The 26,915-nt window shown below is 45.9% G+C and overlaps 1 protein-coding gene across 1 annotated transcript in view; it reads right to left on the reverse strand.

Moving 5' to 3' along the window:
- LOC149298683 (TRPM8 channel-associated factor homolog) overlaps positions 1 to 25,987 on the reverse strand; it is a 30,983-nt gene extending 4,996 nt beyond the window's left edge. The window contains exons 1-4 of the mRNA XM_089487044.1: positions 25,371 to 25,987; positions 22,992 to 23,956; positions 21,915 to 22,009; positions 16,514 to 16,727 (exon numbers count right to left, since the gene is read on the reverse strand). Coding sequence (XP_089343170.1) covers positions 16,514 to 16,727; positions 21,915 to 22,009; positions 22,992 to 23,956; positions 25,371 to 25,987 — 1,891 coding nt within the window. The remainder of the gene's footprint in view (positions 1 to 16,513; positions 16,728 to 21,914; positions 22,010 to 22,991; positions 23,957 to 25,370) is intronic.
- Positions 25,988 to 26,915: the final 928 nt, after the last annotated feature.

The raw sequence follows: 26,915 nt of genomic DNA on the forward strand, positions 1-26,915 counted from the left end.
GAGCAGCGTCTCTTCTACCGCCAGGGGGACACAGGAATCCAACGGAGCCATGTCACGTACGTGTCACGGGGTCGGGTAGCGAAGGAGGATCCAACTATGCAGATATGTAGACGTAGAGCAGTCCAGTAAACAGTCCGTGATCAAGTGCAACGGCAGGCAGCGAGGTCAAAACGTATCCGAGGTCAAGGCAGGCAGATCAGAAGCATAAACGGTTAAACAGGTCCGAGGTCAAGGCAGGCAGATCAGAAGCATAAACGGTTTAAACAGGTCCGGGGTCGTAGGCAGGCAGCGCAGAATCGTAGTCAAATACCGTATTTGCTCGATTATAAGACGACCCTGATTATAAGACGACCCCCCAAAATCTGAATATTAACTTAGGAAAAAAAGAAAAAGCCTGAATATAAGACGACCCTAAAGGAAAAAAGTTTTACCAGTAAATGTTAATTCATGTAAACTATTTTTTTAAATAAAAGCTATGATTGAGAAAAATATTTTTTTTGTTTTTATTTCCTTGTATTTTCCAACCTGTCCCCCAGTTACGCACATCTGCCCCCAGGCTTGCCACACCAATATGGCACTGTGGCCCATGATATGCCTTTTAACCCTCTATATGCCACTGTGCCCCATGGTATGCCTTTTGACCCCCTATGTGCCACTCTGCCTCCAGAAATGCCTTATACCCCTATATCCCATTCTGGCATTTAGGGGGTTAAAATGCATATTATGGGGCAGAGTGGCATATAGGGAGGTATAAGGCATTCCAGGAGGCAGAGTGGCATTAAGGGAGTTAAAAGGCATTGTATAGAGCACTCTGCCTCCAGAAATGCCTTATACCCCTATATGCCACTCTGGCATTTAGGGGGTTAAAAGGCATATTATGGGGCAGAGTGGCATATAGGGAGGTATAAGGCATTTCAGGAGGCAGAGTGCTCTATTAAATGCCCCCTTAACGCCACTCCAGAAATGCCCTATGCCCCCATTTAACACACACACACACACACCCTATACCCCCATTTAACTAACACACACTCTCTCTCCCCCCCCCCCCTCTCACCCCTCTCACCCCTCTCACCCCTCTCTTCCCTCTCTCCCCTCTCAGCCCTCTCTTACCGGTGCTTCCAGCCGGGGCAGCAGGTTGACGTCGCCTTCCGCTGCAGCCGGAAGGAGGTGGAGTTGGCGGGGGGGTTTGTATGCGTCCGTCGCGTATACTTTCCCCGGCTGTCAGAGATCAGAGTTCCCCGCACCGGTGCGGTTCCGGTGCGGGGAACTCTGATCTCTGACAGTCGGGGAAGGTCTACGCGACGGACGCAGACAACCCCCGCTGCTAGCCACACCTCCTTCCAGCTGCAGCGGACGTTGTCTACGCGGATCGCGTAGACGTCAACCCGCTGCCCCGGCAGTACAGCAGGAAGCACCGGTAAGTGTGTGTATGATGGGGGGGGGGGTGAGACAGGAGGATCCAGGTCCCCTGCAGCGGTGGGGGGATCTGGATCTTAGTCTCCTAATCAGACCTCTATTTGAGGTCTGATTAGAAGACGACCCCGATTAGAAGACGAGGGGTATTTTTCAGAGCATTTGCTCTGAAAAAAACCTCGTCTTATAATCGAGCAAATACGGTAACAGGCAAAGGTCGGTACACAAGGCAATAGATAAATGGTAGGGAACAGCACACCCAATAAGCATTACACTTTGAACGGGTAAAGACAATGGAAACAAATGAGGCTTAAATAGGAGAAGGTACTCACAAACAGGCCGCGGCGTGGCGTGTGTGGCGTCCGTCACGTAACGTCGTCGCGGCCGAGGCAGACCTCCGACGCGTCATATCCGCGGTCCCAGCAGTACGAGGAGGTGGCGCGCCGGCCGAGGGTGTGGAGGCAGGACTACCCTGCCGACGTCGGGTTGCGGCAGAGGCGGAGCCGCGACACTGACGTGTCCGCACAGCGTCGGTGGCAGTGACGGGCGAGCCGCCGCGAGCCCCCAAGGTACGTGCTGTGGCGGCGCGCGTGACGTCCTGTCGACGTCGGATCGCGGTGTAGGTGGAGCCGCGAACCTGACGCGTGCACATGGCGTCGGCGGCAGTGACGGGCAAGCCGCCGCGAGCCCCCAAGGTACGTGCCACGGCGGCGCGCGTGACAGTACGTCACGTACGTCACATGACCCTGCTGCGCGTCTGCTTCCCCTGTGCAGATCCACGGGCATCTGCGAGCGGCGCGTACATCATCAGTTCAGGTAAGGGGGTGAGGGAGGCTGTATGGAGTATGTGAGATTGAATAAAAGATAGACTTGTGCATTCGTCTTCGGGCGAACATGAAAACGAGCACGAAGAGGCCGTTTTTTTGTTCGTTCCGAAGGAACGTAGAACAGAATACAGTGCCGGCAAACCGTAGGCGAAGACGAAGACTCACAATCACGAAGAATCGAAGATTCTTCGTGATCGTCTTCGTTTTTGCCGCGCAACCGCCAAAATTTCAAACAGGAGTGAGCTGATCCTCGTCTGTCCAATCAGCTCACTCTTGTGACGTAACGCTAAGGGTCTCGTCCAATGCCTGTGCTGCTGTTTTTTGAATTCTGAAGGCGCCTTTATAAGACCAGAGCTTGCCTGAGAGATCCATTCATTTTTCGCTGTGACTGCTTTGGCAACACTGCTGTGCTGCATCCGAGCGTTACAGAGAGAGATTGTTCTGTTCTGTGTGAGACTGGTAAGCCTTAGCCTGCCATTTCTCACTGTGTACTTCATCCTCACTTCAGTGCTACTTAATTAATATATTTAATAATAATAATTTGATTAATTTAATTTTTTTTAAATTAATTTGTCATCAACTTTAGTGTAAGTGCTGTTGAGTTGACAGTGCACCCAGTGCCTCAGTGGCACTGGGGTGCCCTTGCCCTGGGCTGGCACTAGTGCCTATTGCCTGTCCTGCTTAAATAAATTAAATAGAATTTATAAATTACAATTTAATAGAATCTATAATTTAATAGTTCATTATAATATTATATATATATATATTTGTCAGTCATATATATATATATATACTATAGTATACTAGTGTAGAGTGTACTGTAGACATTCATCTACTAGTGTCTAATTTAAAATCAGTAATATTAATTAATATAATTAATAATTGAATTCATTATAAAATTATATATATATTTGTCAGTTATAGTTAGTAATAGTATACTAGTGTAGAGTGTACTGTAGACATTCAGAACATCTACTAGTGTCTAATCTAAAATCAGTAATATCAATAATTCTCTAATTCTTTCTTATCTTAATAGTTAATTAAATTAGCTATAAATAAAAGTAATAATATTAATTAATTACTACTAGCGTATAGTTCAGCTAATCTTATTAGTACTGGTGCTGCAGCTCTATAGTTTGTGCTTTGTTTTAGCAACAGTAAGAGACCAAGTCAATTTTTCTTAATTAATCTTTCATTTTATTTCATTTGTTTTGCTCACCTCAGTCCATCAGTGAAGTGAACTTGTTGGGCTAGTGAGTGCAGCCGCATAAGTGCTGTGTTTTTTTTTGATCAGCAAGCAGTGACGTTAACTGTTTTGCAAAGATTTTCTCATTTATTTTACATTTTATTTCAATTTTATTAAAAGTACCCTTAGTGTTTTGCTCACCTCAGTCCATCAGTGAAGTGAACTTGTTGGGCTAGTGAGTGCAGCAAGCAGTGAAGATAACTGTTTTGCTGTGACATTTTATTTTATTTCTAATTCTTTTCAAGAAAAATTGACTGTGACGAGCTGTACTAAGCAAAGCTTCAAGCTACTAGCTGTAGTACTAAAATAATTCTAATCTTCTTTAATCTTAATCTATAATATATTATAAATAATAATATTCTAATTCATAATCTATAATATAAGTAATTCTAATTCTAAATTCTAATTCATAATCTATATTCTTCTATCTATAATACATAATATATAAGTAAATTAGTTCTAATCTATTAATATTATATAACTTAATATTAATTAATAAATCATATACTGAATCTGATTTAACCTCACTTTAGCTTAGTGGGTTTGAGAGCGTCTGCCTAGAGGTAGACTTATAGTAAGGAAATATAGCTTTAGGCTAGCATAGTGGTAGGCTAAGCTCTTAGGTCCGTGTAAATTCAAATTAAAAATAAAATACTGCTAGTTATTAAATAGTTAATCTTGAGTTAATAATTTCAATAACTTTAGGATTTTGGCAGATTGCACACAGCACAGTGCAGTAGTGCATAGTTTTACTTTTTAAGCAGTAGCACTGAAGAGAACTTCCTCTAATTTTTTTGTCTTTAATTCGTTTTTCCTTTTTTTTATTTTTATTTTTTTATTTTTTTTTTTATAGTTTTTTAAACACTACACTACACTACACTACACTACACTACACACACAACACAAAATTTGAAATGGATCCTCCTTTTGGGACTAAGGAGGGACAAGCTCCATCTAACACCACCACCACCACCACCAGCACCACCACCAGCACCACCACCAGCTCTAAGATGCAGCCTTTGCGTCAGTCTAGTCGGCCAAGTAGGCCAAGCTCTCGCTTATCATTTGGGGAAGCATTGCTTGAAGGATCATCAAGTAAAGGAAAGGCACCAAAAGCAGGCAGTAGTAGTGCGGCTAGGCCCACAAGCTCTATGGTTTTTTACGGAAAGCCTAAAGCACCAGAAGCACGTTCAAAGTTAAAGGGTAGCACAAGTAGTACCAGCCCAGTGACTAAAAAGAAGTGCCTTTTGCCCCAAGCAGCATCTTCCCCATCCACCAGCAGCATGCAAGGTACCAAGCAGAGCCAAATTAGCAGCAAGACTCAGAGGGGTCCCAAACCAAAGCGATCTCATTCCTTTGTAGGGAAAACCACCACCACCACTAGTGCTGCGCCTACTGTTCCCACTGGTACCGCCACGCCATGTCCTCCTAGTACCTCTAGCAAGCCACCAAGTCCTTACAAAATTTTTGTAAAGACAGTTAGAGAGAGGGCTACACATAGTGGAACTCCACCTAGCGAGGTAGCAGAGGAGCCTGAGACTGAGAGGCCAAGTGCAGAGTCTATTCTTCCTGCTCGCACTACTACTAGTCACGAGTCTCACGACGATATCAGTCTTAGCTCCAGCCTAGCAGGAATTCCATTCGATCTGGCTAATGAAGAGCTAGACTATGAGCCAGAGGAAGTAGAGGAGATGAGTGGTCAGGAATCAGATTCCTCAGGGAGCAGTGTCCAAATGACTAGTGCACAATTTTCCCCTGAGCCTCCACCTTCTCCGCTACGATCATCACCATCACCACCACCAGCAGCAGCAGCAAAACCTAGCAAATCTAAAGCAATTAGCAGTCCCACTATGGCCAGTACTGTTACCACCAGTCCCACCACCACTAGTTCTGCCTCTGTTCATCCACCCCGAGCAGTAAGAGCAGCACCCAAGGCACACTCCAAGGCTATGCGCGCCCCAATTTGGGAGCACTTTGAAAATGTTGAAGAAGGGCGCTATGGAAAGTGCAAACATTGTGGGAAGCTAATAAGCAGAGGGAAAGTGTCTGGCCATTTTACCAGTGCTAGCATGAAGCATCACCTCAGCACTCAACACAACGCTGTGCTATTGGGGAAAGATGCAGAGGTAAAACTTAGTGCAGGCAGCATAGCTGGTGGCCGTGGAAAAACCCCAACAGCTTCTTCTTCTGAGCCAATAGCAGCAGCAGCAGCAGCAGCAGCAACTAGTGCTGGCAGCCAGAGACCAAGGCAGGTTGGAGCACTGCATGCCCAGCCCACCCTGGAAGAATTTGGGGCATTCCACTCCAAGAGAACGATGCCCAAACAGCAGGCCAATAAAGTAACGCGACTTATTGGTCAGTTCATTGCTGTTGGAGGGGCATCCTTCTCCATGATTGAAGGGGAGCCTTTCAAACAATTGATGGCGGCTGTGGCTCCACAATACACAGTTCCGTCACGTTCCACTTTCAGCAGGAACATTGTCCCCTCGCTGTATCGGTCCTGTGTTGCAGCAGTGAAAGAGGAGCTTTCCAAGGCTGCTGGTCAGTGTGTTCATTTCACTACAGATTTGTGGAGTGCACCTAGCGCCCAGCATGCCTTTCTTTCTTTGACAGCACACTGGTGGCAGCCCGGTGTGTCTAAGGAAGTTGCTGCAGCAGGCTACCGATCATTCCTTCTCCATGCAGAAGTGATGGATGAAAAGCACACTTCCCAAAATATTCTGCATGCGATTAGGAAAATGTTTAGCCTTTGGGTGGGAGCAGAGGCGGGCACCAATGTTGAAGTTGGTTTTGTGGTAACTGACGGAGGTGCCAATATGGTGAAAGCGCTGCGAGATGGTCATATTGTTGGTGTGCGCTGTGCAGCCCACATCATCCATCTTGTAGTGAAGGCAGCAATGTCAGAAGGAACTAATGTGGCAGCAGTAGTTCTGTCCCGCTGCAGAAAGATCGCTGGGCACTTTCACCATAGTGTTAAGGCTAGCCAACTTTTGAGGGAAGAGCAGGCGAGGTCAGGTCTTCCCGTACACTGCCTACGTCAGGATGTCAGTACACGGTGGAACTCCACGTTAGACATGCTAGAGAGGATTTTGGAGCAGCAGAGGGCAATCCATAATCTTGCCTCAGAGCACAATATTGGGATTACCTCTCCATTGAATAGGGAGGATTGGACAGTGATCGCCCAGCTAGTGGCAGTCCTTAAACCATTCAGGGATGCCACAGAAAATTTAAGCTCAAACACTGCCAGTCTGGCCCAGGTAATCCCTGTGTTCTCCCATCTAGGCAGCAAGATGGATGTGTTCCTTGGAAACCGTGAGGCTGTTCAAGGTGGCACTCTACATCCTGACGTAGCAGCCATAGTCAGGAAGCTGAAGGATCTGCTAAAAGTACACCTTCGCAAGCGAATGGAAGAGAGTCCCGAAATGATGCTAGCGTGCCTTTGTGATCCAAGAATTAAGGGAAAGCTAGCTTTGAAATTCAATGTTCTCAGTAGCTACCGGGAGCAATTGGTCAACAAGGTGCGTGACTGGCAGCGTAAAATGGGAATGCTGTCCGAGGAGGGTGAGGTGCAGGAGGAGGAAGAGATGATGTGGTCTGCTACCCCTAGCAGCAGCATCAGCAGCAGTGCCACAAGCAGCACAACACAGCTGAGTGGAGCAGCTGCGTTTTGGGAAGAGGCACTTGGCAGTATAGTTGGACCATCTGACAGAGCTAGCAGCAGAAAGGAGAGTAGTGCTGCTGAAATGGTCAAACTTTACCTCTGTGAAGTTCCTTCTGCTCCTAATGTTGATCCTCTTAGCTACTGGGATGAAAAGAAGAGTGTGTGGCCTGCACTCTCATGGGTTGCGCAGCAGCTTCTATCATGTCCGCCAACCACTGTTCAAAGTGAGCGCGTGTTTTCTATGACTGGAAACATACTGAGTCCACAGCGCTCACGCATGGCACCTCATCTGATGGAGCAGATTGCCTTTCTTAAATTCAATCTGCCCAAATTGGGTTACCCAGCTCTTAGCTTGGAAAGTTAAATTTTTTCTCTCTAATGTTTAAGGTAGTTTCTCCCCCTGGTTGCACTTGCTGCGGTGTGGCAATGCCTGCTACCTCCGCTGGTGTAGCCAATTTACGCTAGGGCCTAGTGTCTGAGCTCTGTAAGTCCGCTCCCAAACGCCTAGGACTGACAGTCTTTGGATGCTTTGCCCTGGGGTGAAACAGGTGAGTGGGTCGTCAATTGCCCACTCATTCACCTTTTTCCGTTTCCAACGCTGCTGCTGGTGGTGGTGCCAGTATCTTTTGCCAGTTCGCTTCCTGGCTGAAATCATGCCTCAGATGTCCCTAATGGAAAGGGTAGTTTCTCCCCCCTGGTTGCACTTGCTGCGGTGTGGCAACGCCTGCTACCTCCGCCGGTGTAGCCAGCTTACGCTAGGGCCTTGTGTCTGAGTTCTGGAAGTCCGCTCCCAAACGCCAAGGACTGACAGTTTTTGGATGCTTTGCCCTGGGGTGAAACAGGTGAGCGGGTCGTCAATTGCCCACTCATTCGCCTTTTCCAATGCTGCTGCTGCTGCTGCTGGTGGTGGTGCCAGTGTCTCTTCTCTGCCAGTTCGCTTCCTGGCTAGTGTCATGCCTCAAATGTCCCTTATGGTAAGGGCAGTTTCTCCCCCCTGGTTGCACTTGCTGCGGTGTGGCAACGCCTGCTACCTCCGCCAATGTAGCCAGCTTACGCTAGGGCCTTGTGTCTGAGCTCTGGAAGTCCGCTCCCAAACGCCAAGGACTGACAGTGTTTGGATGCTTTGCTCTGGGGTGAAACAGGTGAGTGGGTCGCCAATTGCCCACTCATTCGCCTTTCCCAATTCTGCTGCTGCTGCTGGTGGTGGTGCCAGTGTCTCTTCGATGCCAGTTCGCTTCCTGGCTAGTGTCATGAATCAAATGTCCCTAATGGTAAGGGCAGTTTCTCCCCCCTGGCTGCCTCTGTCTGCGGTGTGGCAACGCCTGCTACCTCCGCCGGAGTGGCCAGCTTACGCTAGGGCCTTGTGTCTGAGCTCTGGAAGTCTGCTGCCAAACGTCTAAGACTGACAGTGTTTGGGTGCTTTGCCCTGGGGTGAAACAGGTGAGTGGGTCGCCAATTGCCCACTCATTCGCCTTTTCAATGCTGCTGCTGGTGGTGGTGCCAGCATCTCTTCTCTGCCAGTTCGCTTCCTGGCTAGTGTCATGCCTCAAATGTCCCTAATTGTAAGGGCAGTTTCTCCCCCCTGGCTGCCTCTGTCTGCGGTGTGGCAACGCCTGCTACCTCCGCCGGAGTGGCCAGCTTACGCTAGGGCCTTGTGTCTGAGCTCTGGAAGTCTGCTGCCAAACGTCTAAGACTGACAGTGTTTGGGTGCTTTGCCCTGGGGTGAAACAGGTGAGTGGGTCGCCAATTGCCCACTCATTCGCCTTTTCAATGCTGCTGCTGGTGGTGGTGCCAGCATCTCTTCTCTGCCAGTTCGCTTCCTGGCTAGTGTCATGCCTCAAATGTCCCTAATTGTAAGGGCAGTTTCTCCCCCCTGGCTGCCTCTGTCTGCGGTGTGGCAACGCCTGCTACCTCCGCCGGAGTGGCCAGCTTACGCTAGGGCCTTGTGTCTGAGCTCTGGAAGTCTGCTGCCAAACGTCTAAGACTGACAGTGTTTGGGTGCTTTGCCCTGGGGTGAAACAGGTGAGCGGGTCGCCAATTGCCCTCTCATTCGCCTTTCCAATTTTTCAATGCTGCTGGTGGTGGTGGTGGTGGTGGTGGTGCCAGCATCTCTTCTCTGCCAGTTCGCTTCCTGGCTAGAGTCATGCCCAAAATGTCCCTAATTGTAAGGGCAGTTTCTCCCCCCTGGCTGCCTCTGTCTGCGGTGTGGCAACGCCTGCTACCTCCGCCGGAGTGGCCAGCTTACGCTAGGGCCTTGTGTCTGAGCTCTGGAAGTCTGCTGCCAAACGTCTAAGACTGACAGTGTTTGGGTGCTTTGCCCTGGGGTGAAACAGGTGAGTGGGTCGCCAATTGCCCACTCATTCGCCTTTTCAATGCTGCTGCTGGTGGTGGTGCCAGCATCTCTTCTCTGCCAGTTCGCTTCCTGGCTAGTGTCATGCCTCAAATGTCCCTAATTGTAAGGGCAGTTTCTCCCCCCTGGCTGCCTCTGTCTGCGGTGTGGCAACGCCTGCTACCTCCGCCGGAGTGGCCAGCTTACGCTAGGGCCTTGTGTCTGAGCTCTGGAAGTCTGCTGCCAAACGTCTAAGACTGACAGTGTTTGGGTGCTTTGCCCTGGGGTGAAACAGGTGAGTGGGTCGCCAATTGCCCACTCATTCGCCTTTTCAATGCTGCTGCTGGTGGTGGTGCCAGCATCTCTTCTCTGCCAGTTCGCTTCCTGGCTAGAGTCATGCCCAAAATGTCCCTAATTGTAAGGGCAGTTTCTCCCCCCTGGCTGCCTCTGTTTGCGGTGTGGCAACGCCTGCTACCTCCGCCGGAGTGGCCAGCTTACGCTAGGGCCTTGTGTCTGAGCTCTGGAAGTCTGCTGCCAAACGTCTAAGACTGACAGTGTTTGGGTGCTTTGCCCTGGGGTGAAACAGGTGAGTGGGTCGCCAATTGCCCACTCATTCGCCTTTTCAATGCTGCTGCTGGTGGTGGTGCCAGCATCTCTTCTCTGCCAGTTCGCTTCCTGGCTAGAGTCATGCCCAAAATGTCCCTAATGGTAAGGGCAGTTTCTCCCCCCTGGCTGCCTCTGTTTGCGGTGTGGCAACGCCTGCTACCTCCGCCGGAGTGGCCAGCTTACGCTAGGGCCTTGTGTCTGAGCTCTGGAAGTCTGCTGCCAAACGTCTAAGACTGACAGTGTTTGGGTGCTTTGCCCTGGGGTGAAACAGGTGAGTGGGTCGCCAATTGCCCACTCATTCGCCTTTTCAATGCTGCTGCTGGTGGTGGTGCCAGCATCTCTTCTCTGCCAGTTCGCTTCCTGGCTAGTGTCATGCCTCAAATGTCCCTAATTGTAAGGGCAGTTTCTCCCCCCTGGCTGCCTCTGTCTGCGGTGTGGCAACGCCTGCTACCTCCGCCGGAGTGGCCAGCTTACGCTAGGGCCTTGTGTCTGAGCTCTGGAAGTCTGCTGCCAAACGTCTAAGACTGACAGTGTTTGGGTGCTTTGCCCTGGGGTGAAACAGGTGAGCGGGTCGCCAATTGCCCTCTCATTCGCCTTTCCAATTTTTCAATGCTGCTGGTGGTGGTGGTGGTGGTGGTGGTGCCAGCATCTCTTCTCTGCCAGTTCGCTTCCTGGCTAGAGTCATGCCCAAAATGTCCCTAATTGTAAGGGCAGTTTCTCCCCCCTGGCTGCCTCTGTCTGCGGTGTGGCAACGCCTGCTACCTCCGCCGGAGTGGCCAGCTTACGCTAGGGCCTTGTGTCTGAGCTCTGGAAGTCTGCTGCCAAACGTCTAAGACTGACAGTGTTTGGGTGCTTTGCCCTGGGGTGAAACAGGTGAGTGGGTCGCCAATTGCCCACTCATTCGCCTTTTCAATGCTGCTGCTGGTGGTGGTGCCAGCATCTCTTCTCTGCCAGTTCGCTTCCTGGCTAGTGTCATGCCTCAAATGTCCCTAATTGTAAGGGCAGTTTCTCCCACCTGGCTGCCTCTGTCTGCGGTGTGGCAACGCCTGCTACCTCCGCCGGAGTGGCCAGCTTACGCTAGGGCCTTGTGTCTGAGCTCTGGAAGTCTGCTGCCAAACGTCTAAGACTGACAGTGTTTGGGTGCTTTGCCCTGGGGTGAAACAGGTGAGTGGGTCGCCAATTGCCCACTCATTCGCCTTTTCAATGCTGCTGCTGGTGGTGGTGCCAGCATCTCTTCTCTGCCAGTTCGCTTCCTGGCTAGTGTCATGCCTCAAATGTCCCTAATTGTAAGGGCAGTTTCTCCCCCCTGGCTGCCTCTGTCTGCGGTGTGGCAACGCCTGCTACCTCCGCCGGAGTGGCCAGCTTACGCTAGGGCCTTGTGTCTGAGCTCTGGAAGTCTGCTGCCAAACGTCTAAGACTGACAGTGTTTGGGTGCTTTGCCCTGGGGTGAAACAGGTGAGTGGGTCGCCAATTGCCCACTCATTCGCCTTTTCAATGCTGCTGCTGGTGGTGGTGCCAGCATCTCTTCTCTGCCAGTTCGCTTCCTGGCTAGAGTCATGCCCAAAATGTCCCTAATGGTAAGGGCAGTTTCTCCCCCCTGGCTGCCTCTGTTTGCGGTGTGGCAACGCCTGCTACCTCCGCCGGAGTGGCCAGCTTACGCTAGGGCCTTGTGTCTGAGCTCTGGAAGTCTGCTGCCAAACGTCTAAGACTGACAGTGTTTGGGTGCTTTGCCCTGGGGTGAAACAGGTGAGTGGGTCGCCAATTGCCCACTCATTCGCCTTTTCAATGCTGCTGCTGGTGGTGGTGCCAGCATCTCTTCTCTGCCAGTTCGCTTCCTGGCTAGTGTCATGCCTCAAATGTCCCTAATTGTAAGGGCAGTTTCTCCCCCCTGGCTGCCTCTGTCTGCGGTGTGGCAACGCCTGCTACCTCCGCCGGAGTGGCCAGCTTACGCTAGGGCCTTGTGTCTGAGCTCTGGAAGTCTGCTGCCAAACGTCTAAGACTGACAGTGTTTGGGTGCTTTGCCCTGGGGTGAAACAGGTGAGTGGGTCGCCAATTGCCCACTCATTCGCCTTTTCAATGCTGCTGCTGGTGGTGGTGCCAGCATCTCTTCTCTGCCAGTTCGCTTCCTGGCTAGAGTCATGCCCAAAATGTCCCTAATGGTAAGGGCAGTTTCTCCCCCCTGGCTGCCTCTGTTTGCGGTGTGGCAACGCCTGCTACCTCCGCCGGAGTGGCCAGCTTACGCTAGGGCCTTGTGTCTGAGCTCTGGAAGTCTGCTGCCAAACGTCTAAGACTGACAGTGTTTGGGTGCTTTGCCCTGGGGTGAAACAGGTGAGCGGGTCGCCAATTGCCCACTCATTTGCCTTTCCCATTTCCTTTTCCATTTCATTATTTTCCTTCTGATACACAACCAACCAAACATAACACACACAATAACACATATAACACATATAACACACAGTGACATCACACATAACACACATACACACACACTTACAATGCACAAAACACAAGGACCTTTTCCTTGTTATTTGCCCTGGCCTTCACTCACTAATAGCATTACATTAACACTATAACTCACACTTCACCCTATAACATTTTTCCATCCACATACCTGCCAACAGACCCAACTTTTTCAGGGACAGTCCTGCTTTTTTCCAGTCCTGTCCCATCTAATTTAGCTAAACTAGGTATGCAAAATGCAAATACACATAGGTAGTTATAGCTCGGTAGGTAACGCTACTATAAACATTTAATAAATATAATCAAGTACTAAATAATAAATCTAACTTTAAAATACATTTAAATAAACCCCTATTTTTTTTTTAAAAAAAACATTAAAATTAAATTATTATTATTTAGACATAATCCATCTTTAACCAAACCAGTGCACTGCTACTAATCTTAAACATAACCGTACATTAACCCTAAGCTATTTTTTAGTTCTTGTCCAACATTTTTCCATCAGCATACCTGCCAACACACCCAAGATTTTGGTGGACAGTCCTGCTATTTTCCAGTCCTGTCCAATAAGTAAGTTGGGTTGTTGCAAAGTATGCCATTGTAAATAGGTAGCAAATGTTAGGCATGTAAAGTGGTCCAAAATCAATTTAAAAATGTAAAATATTCCCTATTCTTTTATTAAACATCTATGGACAGTACACCTCGGTATGTGTGTGCAACTCTATTGGTCGTTTCGGCAGGGGGCTCGCCTGCCATCAACGAATGAAGTGCATTCTGCAGTTCTGCAATTCACTCGTTGATGCCAGACCAGCCCCCTGCCGAAACGACCAATAGAGCTGCACACACGTACCTTCACGGCAGCTGCTGCTGCTGTGATGTGTTATTAACCCCGTATTAACCCCTGCTAGGCAACCAGGAGGAAAACGAAGATTAAACGAGCACGAAGAATGTCCGCGAATATTCGCCCGAAGAGAAGACAGGAACGGGCGAATATTCGCGGAATACGAAGATTTTTTTTTCCCCGAAGACGAGCACGAAGACGAACACGAAGAGCCCCCTGGTGCCCAAGTCTAATAAAAGAGTGAATTAATGATTATCTGTGAAGGAGTGAGTGAATGAATGTTTGTGAATGAGTATATGTAAATGAGTATCTGAATGAGGGAATTAATGAGTATCTGAATGAGGGAATTAATGAGTATCAATGTATGAATGAATATCTGAATGAGTGAATGATTATCTGTGAATTAGTGAATAAATATTTGTGAACGAGTGAATGAATATGTGTCTGTCATAGCATGGATGTGTAAAGGGGGGCAAAGATGCAACAGACAGGCTGTTTTGGTGGCAAAGATGCCACAGGCAGGCTGGTTTGGTGGCAAAGTTGCCACAGGCAAGCTGTTATGGGGCAAAGATGCCACAGGCAGGCTGAGTGAAACCCTTTGGATGCGGGTGTCAGTGTGGCAAAGCCTGTCCTGGTGTTTGTGATTGGGTGTCAGTGTGGCAGAGCCTGTCCTGGTGTGTGTGTGTTTGGGTGTCGGTGTGGCAGAGCCTGTCCTGGTGTGTGTGTGCGTGTGTGTGGGTGTCAGTGTAGCAGAGCCTGTCCTGGGGTGTGTTTGTGTATGGGTGTTGGTGTGGCAGAGCATGTCCTGATGTGTGTGTCTGGGTGTCAGTGTGGCAGAGCCTGTCCTAGTGTGTGTGTTCGGGTGTCAGTGTGGCAGAGCCTGTCCTGGGGTGTGTGTTAGTGTGGCAGAGCCTGTCCTGGTGTGTGTACGAACACAGAAAAGAACCCCAGCACTCCAATCAGCTTCCAATCCTTAGGTTACTTTATTCAAAGAAAGCAAAACAAAAAAAGCAACGTTTCGGCCAAACAGGGCCTTTGTCAAGCTCAAAAGGCCCTGTTTGGCCGAAACGTTGCTATTTTTGTTATGTTTTCTGTTTTTGTTTTGCCCTTTTTAGCTGCTACCTCCCAGCTTCCAGGGAGTTGAGTGCTGAACCATTTCTTCTTTTTTTAACTGTCCTGGTGTGTGTGTTTGGATGTCGGTGTGGCAGAGCCTGTCCTGGTGTGTGTGTGTGTTTGGATGTCGGTGTGGCAGAGCCTGTCTTGGTGTGTGTTTGGGTGTCGGTGTGGCAGAGCCTGTCCTGGTGTGTGTGTGTCTGGGTTTCGGTGTGGAAAAGCCTGTCCTGGTGTGTGTGTTTGGTTATCTGTTTCCTTAATTTACAGTAGGAACTATTTCATTTTTACTTATCCAGAGATAAAACGCCCTCCTGAATTTGTAGTGACTTCAGGGGACAAAACATTCAAGGCCCTGAAATCATTTAGTGGAAAAGTTATTTATTGTGTTATAATATTTATTTCAAGGATTAGTCGCACTAAATTGTGGCTTCAGGCTTCCCATGTTGAATGACCAAGTATTATGTATATGTATGTACATATATGTTTTTTCATAAAAATGGGCTGCTCAGTCTGAAATGACCGGGCTTATTTTTTGTCCCAGTCCAGGCCTGTATATAACATTGGCTTCTGGTATATAACATTGGCTGAACAAAACTCTAGAAACAAGAATTGTAAAATTGGAAAAATGTATTAAGAGATACAGTAATTAGTATTAAATAACAAAAACAATATTCCCCCAAAAAATAACATACAAAAAGAAAAATGCATAAAACAACATAACTCAGGAAGTTATAACACAAAATAAGCCAAATGAGTCATCCTCCCCTATAAATTGTTCACCACACAATAATGGAAGGTAATGATATGAGAAGAAACTAAGAACAGTTTTCTCTTGATCTGGCAATGTTCAAGAGAGGAGAAGAACAAGGGGGTCTAAATAAGTATATACCGTATTTTTCGCTCCATAAGACGCAGTTTTTTTCCTCCCAAAGTAGGATGAAAAATCAGCCGCGTCTTATGGAGCGAAGATGCAGGCAGGGAGGGGGGGGGCAACGATATACCGTATTTATCGGCGTATAACACGCACTTTTTTAACTAAAATCCGGAGCTTAAACCCTACCTGCGTGTTATACGCCGATAAATCCGGGGTCGCAACTGAGGCAGGCGGCGGCGGCCGCCAGCAGAGGAGTCCTGGATTTCTGCCAGTCAGGGGGGCCCAAGGGGTGCCGAGCGGTTGCTGAAGACAACCGCTCGGCAACTCTCGGGCCCCCCTGCCTGACAGATATACAGGAATCCTTTGCTGGCGGCGGCCGCCACCGCCGCCTGCCTCAGCGCTTCAACTCCTGTGTTGGAAGCGTTTGTCTCGGGTGCCGGCGCTTTACGCTGGGCGCCGGCATATGACGTCAGACGCCGGCGCTCAGCAGTGAAGCGCCGGCACCCGAGACAAACGCCTCACGCTTCCAACACAGGAGTTTAAGGTAAGTGACCGGGGCAGGGGGGGGAGATCCTGAGAAGGGGGGGTTAGGGAGTTAGAGGGGAGATCCTGAGAAGGGGGGGTTAGGGAGTTAGAGGGGAGATACTGAGAAGGGGGGTTAGGGAGGGAGGTCTTACTGTGTGTGTCTTACTGTGTTTGTGTGTGTGTGTCTTACTGTGTGTGTGTGTGTCTTACTGTGTGTGTGTGTGTCTTACTGTGTGTGTGTGTGTGTCTCACTGTGTCTGTGTGTGTCTTACTGTGTGTGTCTTACTGTGTTCATAGCTTATTCAGTTATTGTAATAAATATTTTAGCCCATTTTTTAGCTCAAAATATTTTTTCCTTTTTTTTCTCCTCTAAAATCTAGGTGCGTCTTATCAGCAGGTGCGTCTTATAGAGCGAAAAATACGGTAACTTAGCGTATACTGTTTTAAAAAGCCCTGCCGTAAACGAGAAGCAGTTATACTAATTGCAATCAACTAGTGACATTAAGGCTTAATCTGTAGAACCAGACTTTTACCACCAAAATAACAGATGCTGTTTATAACCTAATTTGGATTTTTCTCGTTTATATACATAGCAACACATCATAGTTCCGGACTTACCTTTTATGTATGTTGCGGCTAGTTCTGCTCCATACACTGTAACAGGGATCATTCCCAGCTTGCTCTTAGCATTGACAATGATGTACAGGAGTCCACCCCAAACACAAGATATCTTAATCTTCTCACCAAGAACACACATTTTGTTCACAACCACAGGGGCTCGACATAACTTGTCTGCAGTGCTTAGGTCATCTGTTTGACAGCCAACCTGCACCTAGATAACACCACAATTATTAAGACAGGCACAATGTATTAGGGGGGACTAAAATTTAGCCAATATAAACTCGTGCTCTATAAATATAAAAATATTTTCCAATAACTAAAAAAAAAGCTCAACTAAACATTTTCAAGACCCTTGGCAGACACAGAACACCATAAACTTCTCAGGCCCTGTCCTTACTTATTGTTTCAAGAATAAGTAAGGACAATGTAATGTTACAGGGTACTTTCTATTGATTAATTATCATGCTACAGAACAAGTGTTAAAGGAAATTCACTTTCATTCTGTGAAAATACACTGAAAAGAATACAGTGGAGTAATAAAATGATCTTTTCAGGACCACTTTGACTTTTGATGTAAATCTATTGTATTGATCCAAGTTTTAAAGATTGCTCCCTACCCTTTGAACGTGATTGCAAATGAAAAATATCTGTAAAACAAATTTTAGCTAGGAATATTTTTTATCTTGTATATCAATATTTTATCTGCCTCCCACCATTATCATTTCATCTTTGCTTCCATGCTGTCTTAAATCCCTTCCATTATCCAAATTCTAGTCTAATACTAATCTTTTTACCCACAGATTTTTTAACTCCTCGACCCCAGGCTTACTCTCCATCCTCTTCCCATTTCTTTCAAGTCTGTTTACACTCCAGCTCCAATCCTCCTTTCTAGTCCTACAAGCTTTCATTACACTACATTCAAAAACTCAAGATGTTCCTTTCGTCTTCTTCACCATGCATTTATTTATACTACCATTTAAAAGTCTGAGGTCACTTAGAAATGTCCTTCAGTTTGAAAGAAACATAAATATTGTCCATTAGAAAAAATGGATCAGAAATACAGTGTAGACATTGTTCATGTTGTAAATTACTATTGTAATTGGAAACAGCTGATTTTTAATGTCCTCATAGGCATACAGAGGACCTTTATCAGAAGCCATCACTCCTAGGTTGTGTTCACTAATCTGAATTTAAGTTTAGATGGCTAAATAATCATTAGAAAGCAGTGGCGTCAGCAGGGGGGGGCAGAGGGGGCCATGGCCCCCCTACATCATGCTGTGCCCCCCTGTGTGCCCCCCCCAATTGAAACGCCGTCTTTTTTTTTTTTTTTTGTAATAGACGCGGAGGAGAGAGAGAGGCGCCGAACGGTCGCTGAGGAATAAGTTTTCAGAAACCGTTCGGCGCCTCTCACTCTTCTCCGCGAGGCCTCTGCCTTGGTCGCAGTGCCGGCATTTCAAGTTGCGCTCAGCAGTGAAGCTGCGCACACTGCGGCAGAACCAGGGAGACAGGGACCTCGTGATCGCACCGCTGGACTTCTACAAGCCCAAGGTAAGTGACCTTCAAAGGGGGGAGAGGGTAGAAAGTTAGGAGGGGGGTTAGAGAGTGAGAAGAGGTAGATAGGGAGGGAGAGGGGATAGATAGGATAGATTGGGAGGGAGAGGGGATAGATAGGATAGATTGGGAGGGAGAGGGGATAGATAGGATAAATTGGGAGGGAGAGGGGATAGATAGGATAAATTGGGAGGGAGAGGGGATATATAGGATTGATTGGGAGGGAGAGGGGATAGATAGGATAGATTGGGAGGGAGGGGGGATAGATAGGATTGATTGGGAGGGAGAGGGGATAGATAGGATTGCTTGGGAGGGAGAGGGGGTAGATAGGATAGATTGGGAGGGAGAGGGGGTAGATAGGATAGATTGGGAGGGAGAGGGGGTAGATAGGATAGATTGGGAGGGAGAGGGGGTATATAGGGAGGGAGAGGTGGTAGGGAGGGAGAGGTGGTAGGGAGGGAGGGAGAGGGGTTAGATAGGGTAGGGACGGAGAGGGGTTAGATAGGATAGATTGGGAGGGAGAGGGGTAGATAGGATAGATTGGGAGGAGAGGGGGTAGATAGGATAGATTGGGAGGGAGAGGGGGTATATAGGGAGGGAGAGGTGGTAGGGAGGGAGGGAGAGGGGTTAGATAGGGTGGGGACGGAGAGGGGTTAGATAGGATAGATTGGGAGGGGGTAGATAGGGAGGGAGAGGGGGTAGATAAGGAGGGAGAGGCGGTAGGGAGGGAGGGAGAGGAGTTAGGTAGGGACGGAGAAGGGTTAGATAGGGACGGAGAGGGGTTAGATAGGGAGAAAGGAGGGTGGCAACAATATTGAAATAAAGAGTCAGAATGAGAGAGAGAGAATAAATGGATTAATGTGTGGATGCATTAATGAATATGTGTAAATAATTTGTGTGAAAGAATAAATGATTGTGTGAATTAGTGAGTGACTGTAAAAGTGTTTGTGAATCATAGGTGTATTATTGATTTGTCAAAAAAGCAAAGATTGTATAAGCAGGGTGTTTAGGCAATGGGGACAAAGATGGCACAGATAGTGTGTTTATGGGACAAACATGGCGTACGTTCAGCTGTTTGGGGACAATGTTGACTCATGCTGGGCTGTTTGGCGACAAAGATGGCACGTCCTATGTATGTATGTGTAATTTGGGTGCTGGTAAGGATCTATGTGGGCAGTGTGGATGCCAGGGTTGGCTTTGGGGTGTGTGACCAGTGATCTATGCCTGTAATTTAGGGGAGTTTATCTATACCTTTAATGCAGAGTTTATATGTAATTTCCAATTGATATATACCTGCAAAGCTGGGTTTTGTGTTATTCTGTTGATCTGTATCTGCTATATTTCCATACATTATTTATGTTTACCTGCAAATATAGGATTTGTATGTCTTATTCAGTTGATCGATACCTGGAGTGCTGTTTCCATGTGTTGTTTATTTGATCTATACCTTCAGTGCTGAGTGTACATGTGATTTCCAGTTGATATATACCTGCAATGCTGGGTTTGTGTGTTCTGTTGGTTTATACCTGCAATGCTATGTTTCCATACATTATTTATGTATACCTGCAAATACAAGGTTTTTTTTTATCTCATTCAGTTGCATGTGCTGTTTCCATGTGTTGTTTATTTGATCTATACCTGAACTACAGGGTGTAAGTAAAAGAGCAGTATGGTTTAGTGAATGAGGGGACAAAGGGACTCTGGGGATGATTACAGGGGAGAGGACCTCTCAATGTCACGATGTAGGACTGACTCTCACTGTCTTCCTCTGATCTGCAGTCAGTGTGGCAAATATTTTTTTTTTGGTATGGTAGCAGAGGGAGTGATTGCATGCAAGGAAGCGTTGAGCGGGGCCCAAGGAAATGCTTGGGTAGGGTCCAATTTTTTCACTATAAAATATATTGGCAGCAGGTTCTAATATTTATATATATTGGCAGCAGGGGCAAATATTTGTATATGTTTTGGCAGCAGGGGCTAATATTTATTTATATATTGGCAGCAGGGTCTAATATTTATTTATATATTGACAGCAGTGTTTAATATTTCTATATTGGCAGCAGCGTCTAATATTAATATATATTGGCTGCAGGGGCTAATATTAATATATATATGAAGCAGGGACTAATACTATATATATCGGCAGCAGAGTCTAATATTAATATATATATCGGCAGCAGAGGCTAATATTAATATATATCGGCAGCAGGGGCTAATATATATTGGCAGCAGGAGCTAATATTAACATATATTGGCAGCAGTGGCTAATATTAATATTTATTAGCTGCAGGGTCTAGTATTTATATTCATATTGGCAGCAGGGTCTATTATTTATATATATATCGGCAGCAGGGGCTAATATTAATATATATTGGCTGCAGAGGCTAATTATATATATACTGGCTGCAGGGACTAATAATATATGTTGGCAGTAGGGCTTAATATTAATATATATTGTCAGCAGGGTCAAATATTAATATATATATGGGCAGCAGGGTATAATTTTTATGTATATCGGCAGGGTATAATATAAGTACCGTATTGGCTCGGATATAGGCCGCACCCGCGTATAGGCCGCACCCTAAAAGTTAGGTGCTTTTTTAATGAAAAAAGTTTCTGCCCCCCCCCGAGATATGCTGCCACTCTGTCCCGAAGATGTACCCCCCCGAGATATGCTGCCACTCTATCCCCCCCGAGATATGCTGCCACTCTACCCCCCCCGAGATATGCTGCCACTCTGTCCCCAAGATGCCCCCCCCCACCAGACTTACCGGTGCAGACTCCACGGGGTCTTGCGGGGCCGGCGGGGGACATCTACACATAACGCGTATTCAACTTCCAGTGCCGGCACTTCCGCCGTGGGAAGTACCGGCAAGGAAGATTGTTCACGCAGACGTTCACCGGCAGCGGCGATGCGAGCAGAAACAACCTCCGCTGCCGGCAAGTCTGCAAGATGTGCTTTAAAAATCTCCCTTGCCTGGACTCCCCGCGTGGGAATTCCCGGCAAGGGAGATTGTTAAAGCACATCGTGGGAAGTGCTGGCAGGGGAGGCTGTCTGAGCGTATCGGAGAGTAGGATACAGGTCCCCTGCACCACTGCGGGGGATCTGCATCCTAACCCCGCTGCCTGCCCGGCGCCCGGAACTGCATGTCCCGGGCGTCGGGCGCTAGACCCCGAATATAGGCCGCACCCCCACTTTAAAGACTTAAAGTGGGGGGAAAAAGTGCGGCCTATATTCGAGCCAATACGGTATATATCCGCAGCAGGGGCTAATATCAATATATATCCGCAGCAGGGGTTAATATTAATATATATCGGAAGCAGGGTGTAATATTTCTATATATCGGCAGCAGGGTCTCATATTTATATATATTGTCAGCAGGGGCTAATATTAAAGAATGAAAAATAACTGAAAGTTTTGCTGTTATTTTGAAATCATATTTCAATCACGGTCTTTACTTCAAAGAGATAAGTGCATATTATGTAGTAAAAAATGCACGTCTAACCTGTGTATATATATATATATATATATATGGTTTATACCGTTTTATAATTGGCCCCCCTACTTTGGTCCCTGGCCCCCCATGTGCCCCCCCTAAATATGAAAGCTGGAGACGCCACTGTTAGAAAGCCATTTTACAATTATGTTACACAACTTGAAATGTCCTTGTTTTCCATGAAAACAGCTAAGTGACCCCAAACTTTTGATCGTTAGTGTATCTGTCTACTTTAACCTCAATAGGAAAAGGTTCTCAATCCTGTCAAGTAGCCCAGGACCCCTCTCTCCTGCTCTCTTCAATGCAGTATGCCAGTTGCAGCTCCATCTGATTTTGGAGTTTGGAGTTATTACCTGAAGACCTTGCCCAACAGCTGATGTTGGAAACATAATAACTGCTGTTTTTCCAGGAGGCAGATAAAGTCCAGTGCTTCTCCATGCATTCTCACCTGGTAAAGTATATAAACATTACTACATATGAATGTCTCAAAGTGACACAAAAGAGCTATGTAATGGAAATGTGTGGCCGCACCTTGAATATGCTGTGCAATTTTGGGCACCTATTCTAAAGAATAGCACTAGAAAGGGTGCAGAGGCGGGCTACAAAATTAATAAAAGGAATGGAGCACTATAGTTATGAAGAAAGGTTAACTAATTTAAATCTGTTTAGTTTAGAAAAATGTCGCCTCAGAGGGGATATGATAACTTATATAAATATATTCGCGGCCAATACAAACCATTGTGTGGAAATCTGTTCATAAACAGGACTATGCATAGGACATGTGGTCATGCGTTCAGATTGGAAGAAAGGAGATTTAGACTAAAGCAGAGGAAAGCGTTTTTTACAGTAAGGACAATAAGGATGTGGAATTCTCTGCCTGCAGAGGTAGTTTTATCGGAGTCTGTACAGACGTTTAAACTGCAACTGGATGGATACCTGGAAAAACATAATATTCAGGGATATAATCTTTAATTATGGGGAAACAGCTTATTGATCCAAGGAGAAATCTGACTGCCATTTTGGGGTCAAGAAGGAATTTTTTTCCCTGGTTAGTGCAAAATTGGAAAGAGCAAAACCGGGTTTTTTTTTTTTGCCTTCTTTTGGATCAACAGCAACAAATTAACAGATATACGAAAGGCTGAACTTGATGGACGCATGTCTTTTTTCAGGCTATGTAACTATGTAACTATGTGTGCCAAAATCTAAAAGTGAGGAGGACGCCATATAAAAAGTGATTTCAGTGCAAAGTATGAAAATGTTACATATCAGCATAGCAACCAGTTGAATGAACCAATCCAATGGATGCTGTAGTAGTAAAACCACTTCCCAAAGTTTGCACCATAATCGCTTTGAATACATACCACCAACGTATTATTATTATTATAACTACAGCAGAAACTACTTTTTATGCAAATGTAGTAAAGTGTTACCTGGATTTGTAGCATCTATATGCACAGTAACTGAGGGTTGATGCTGAAAAGAAAGGTCGTCCAGTGTCTGCTTGTCCTCTAGATTCAGGCAGCAGACATCCTGAGCCAAACAAAGAATTAAAGCCTCTTTAGAGTTACTTGTCACAGGGCGTTCTTTACTAACAAAGGGGATCACACTTCCCCGCACAAGACAAGCAAACTTTTCCTGCTGGGAAGAAATGAGAGGGCTGGCTGGCAGCTTCATGAATCTGGAAGCATCTTGTCTGAGCTTCTGCATCCAGGAGCTCAGAGGAGGTTTTATTTCTGCCCCACTTTCTAAGTCCTTCTGCAGTTGGCAGAATGCTTTGGGGAAGTGATAGCAGCTTGCAGCACCCTCAGGGTCTAATGTCTTATAGATACCTTGAGGAACAGTCTTCTCAAGGATGCTAATTCCAAACTTATTCAGAATTTTATTCCCTGGGTAATTGGTAAGTACATTTTGTCCTGACTTTCCATAAGACCAATACCATGCATGGCCGGCAATAAGGAGGCCTCCTCCCTCCGCTACAAACCGTTGGATGCTTGCTGCCTCAGTGTCACTGTATGAATCACAACAATACACACTGAGGCCTGGAACTAACTTCGATATTTTACAATTGATACTCTCTTGCTTCAGGATTTGAGCAAATTTAGCCTGCTTCTGATGAACGCCAATAATTCCCTTTCTCCCTATGTCCAGCCATGATATGGCATTCAGCATGAATTTTTTGAGCTCTGGTTTAGCTAGGTAACCTTCATGTGTCCCCACAACCACACGTCCTCTTCCATAATATGTAGCAGCAAAAAAACACTGATTGCTGTTGCTCAATCCAACTGGAAATGCCAAAGGTCCATGAAGCAGAAGCTCTGAGGGGACACTTGAACCGCTGATGTCTAACTGGGGCACACCTTGACAAAGATGCTCCAAATCCTGGGAAAAGTTGACACTGTAAGAGAAGACACTCTGATAATACAGTAATAATAACTCCACAGACTACATGTAAAAAAACAATCCATTAGCTGTACTAAGTGAATGCAGAATAGTAAAAAGGTTTGAAAGGCAGCTGGACATTGGGTGTAGACAATGAAGTGGAATCACCAGCCTATATTATTTTCTGAGGATCACTTAATAGCTGCAACTCTTTAGGAGGTTTCACGTTCATGTGACATGAAAGTTATATCTTAAAATTGTGTCTAATTTTATTGAGATGGGCATTTTTTGGCATCATGATTATAAAGACCATTTTAATTATTATTTTTAATTATAAAACACATAAGGTTCCATAAATTATAACCTATATATTGGGAATATCTTGGTAGGGTGTGGGGACATTGGGTACAAAAGTTAAAGCTCTGTTAGAACACACAGAACTCTTGGGCTGATCCCACATAGAGACAATGCTGGGAGCATTAATTGACTATTATTAATATTGTTATACAATTACAATACTTAATGGTACCCTAAGAAAACAACTCTATTTACAGTTTTGTGGTACATCCAGCTTACCAAAAAATCTGATTTTTAACCTAATCATAGCAATGTATATTCTGTGTTAGTGGCCTAAAATAGCTGAAGAGATCACGTCAGGGAGGCATGAAGCACAATCAACCTCACTAATCAAGAGTAGTGGTTTATAGATCATATTCACTCCTTTGTGATTTGTGGTATCTTAGTTTGCTTTGGTAAATTATTTAGTTAGTGTGGTTCAGTGTGCAATGACTAGTAGAAAGCTATGCCTTTTCATATACCTACTAAATAAAATATGTAGTCATAACTCGTGTTGTACAGTCTGCAGACTGCTTTTATTAGTTAGAGATATTGGTCCTGGTTTGGTTAATTCAATGTAAAAGAACACGTGAGTTATGGAGATATGGCTGTGTTACGTGACCCCGCAGTAGTCGAGTGGCAGCACTGATGTTGTGTGTGTTTGTCTATAGGTATGCACCCTTAGTGTATGATGTCAGAGTGAGTGTGTGTTACTGTACGGTAATGGAGTATGCATGTTAGTGTATGGTGTTAGCATGAATGTGTTACTGTATGTCATTACAGTGAGCATGTAGTAGTGTATAGTGTAAGCATGTGCGAGTGTGTGGTGTTATCATTGGTTATATGTATGTATGTATGTATGTTAGTGTCGATGTTCATTTTCACAATGTCTACATTACACCAGTTGGTAGGTGTGAAAAGTTAAATAATCAAAACTAAATTTAAAACCTAAAGTTCGGTAAATGATATTCAAAATCCAGAAAGAAGAATTACATAAAAAAATTACATAATAACACTATTTAGATATCAATCACTAACAGTAATTATACCTTACAGGTATACAGTAGTTAAGAAATGAATGCGCATATACTTACTCTGTGTACAATGGGCTCCACGGTATACTTTCACTAACACTAAATGTTCCTTTCTCTCCATATTTACCAGTAAAGTAAATACCAGACACTGATACTATTTTGTTTCCAGGAAACATTTGCAAAACATTGTCATTGCTGTAGCTGTTTGCCCAGTGCCAGGCCTCTGCTCCAATTAGCAGACCTCCACCTTCATGCAAGAAGGATATTATCTCCTTAGCTTGATTATCATCATAGCCAGTAGTGCATAGGACTCCAAGACCCTGCATGAGACCAGGAGTTGTTTGGACATTCCATCCTGAAGCAGAGAGATTATTTGCCAGAGGTTCCAAACTGTTGTGGACTCCAATTACTGCTCCAGGGGATGGACTTAGCCAGGACACTGCATTCTGCAAGAAGCCTGTAAACTGGGGGTTCATCAAATAGGACTCATGAGCCAAAACCACCAGTCTACCCTTTCCATACCGAGATGCAGCTATGAGAACATCTTCTGCAGGAGTCACAAGAATAGGAAATGCGGAGTCTCCATTAAGAAGCAATTTGCAGGGTACGCAGTTTCCTGTGAAATCCAGGCATGCGATACCCCGAACCAGTGAACGGTAATCTTCATTAAATGCCATGTTCCCTATTGTTAAGAAAAAAAGTCATCAGATGAGTGGAAGGCAGCAGTCTAAGAACAACTGAAACATAGAATCTGACAGCAGATAAGAACCATCTAGTTTTTATTGACTCAAAATTCCCTAATATAAACAATAAACATATTTCAATGAAACACTCAATAGGCAATGGTATAAGTTTACAAAAAAATTTAAGTGTCAGTGTATGTCTTTTACATTTTTTTATCATCAAAATGATATTTTTAAAATGCCACTCAAATGATTATTGGGAAAAAGCTAAATAGATCAGAGATCTCTCTTTTAAGCATCCTTTTGAGCAGAGTGGCAACATGAAGGTTGATTACCCAATAGAGTGATCTTCCCCCATGTTTTGTGCCAGAGGGCTGACGCACCACAATATACCACTGAGTTCTTCTGGATTAATAACATGGACTTTATGCAACCAACTTGATTAACTATGCAGCATACTTTAAAATAGCTCTAGTGTTTAAAAAGTTCACATCTCTTATTATTATTATTATCTTTTATTTATATAGCGCCAACAGTTTACGCAGCGCTTAATACAATACATAAATTCAAGGGGTATGACAAGACAAGAATTGACAGACTAAGACAAACCAATACATTAGGTGGAGAGAGCCCTGCTCGCAAGCTTACAATCTTGAGGGAATAGGGTGACAAACATAAGGCACAGAGAAAGGGTGAGAGGTAGTGTGGGGGGGTATAAGGCACAGAGAAAGGGTGAGAGGTAGTGTGGGGGCTATCAGTGACAGGTGAGAGGTAGTGTGGGGGGGTATAAGGCACAGAGAAAGTGTGAGAGGTAGTGTGGGGGTATCAGTGACGGGTGAGAGGTAGTGTGGGGGGGTATAAGGCACATAGAAAGGGTGAGAGGTATTGTGGGGGTTGTATCGATGACAAGGAAGTTCTAGCA

The sequence above is a fragment of the Sceloporus occidentalis genome, unplaced genomic scaffold, assembly GCF_023333645.1.
Source record: "Sceloporus occidentalis isolate IW3139 unplaced genomic scaffold, rSceOcc1.0.p SCAF_31, whole genome shotgun sequence".
NCBI classification, from domain to species: domain Eukaryota; kingdom Metazoa; phylum Chordata; class Lepidosauria; order Squamata; family Phrynosomatidae; genus Sceloporus; species Sceloporus occidentalis.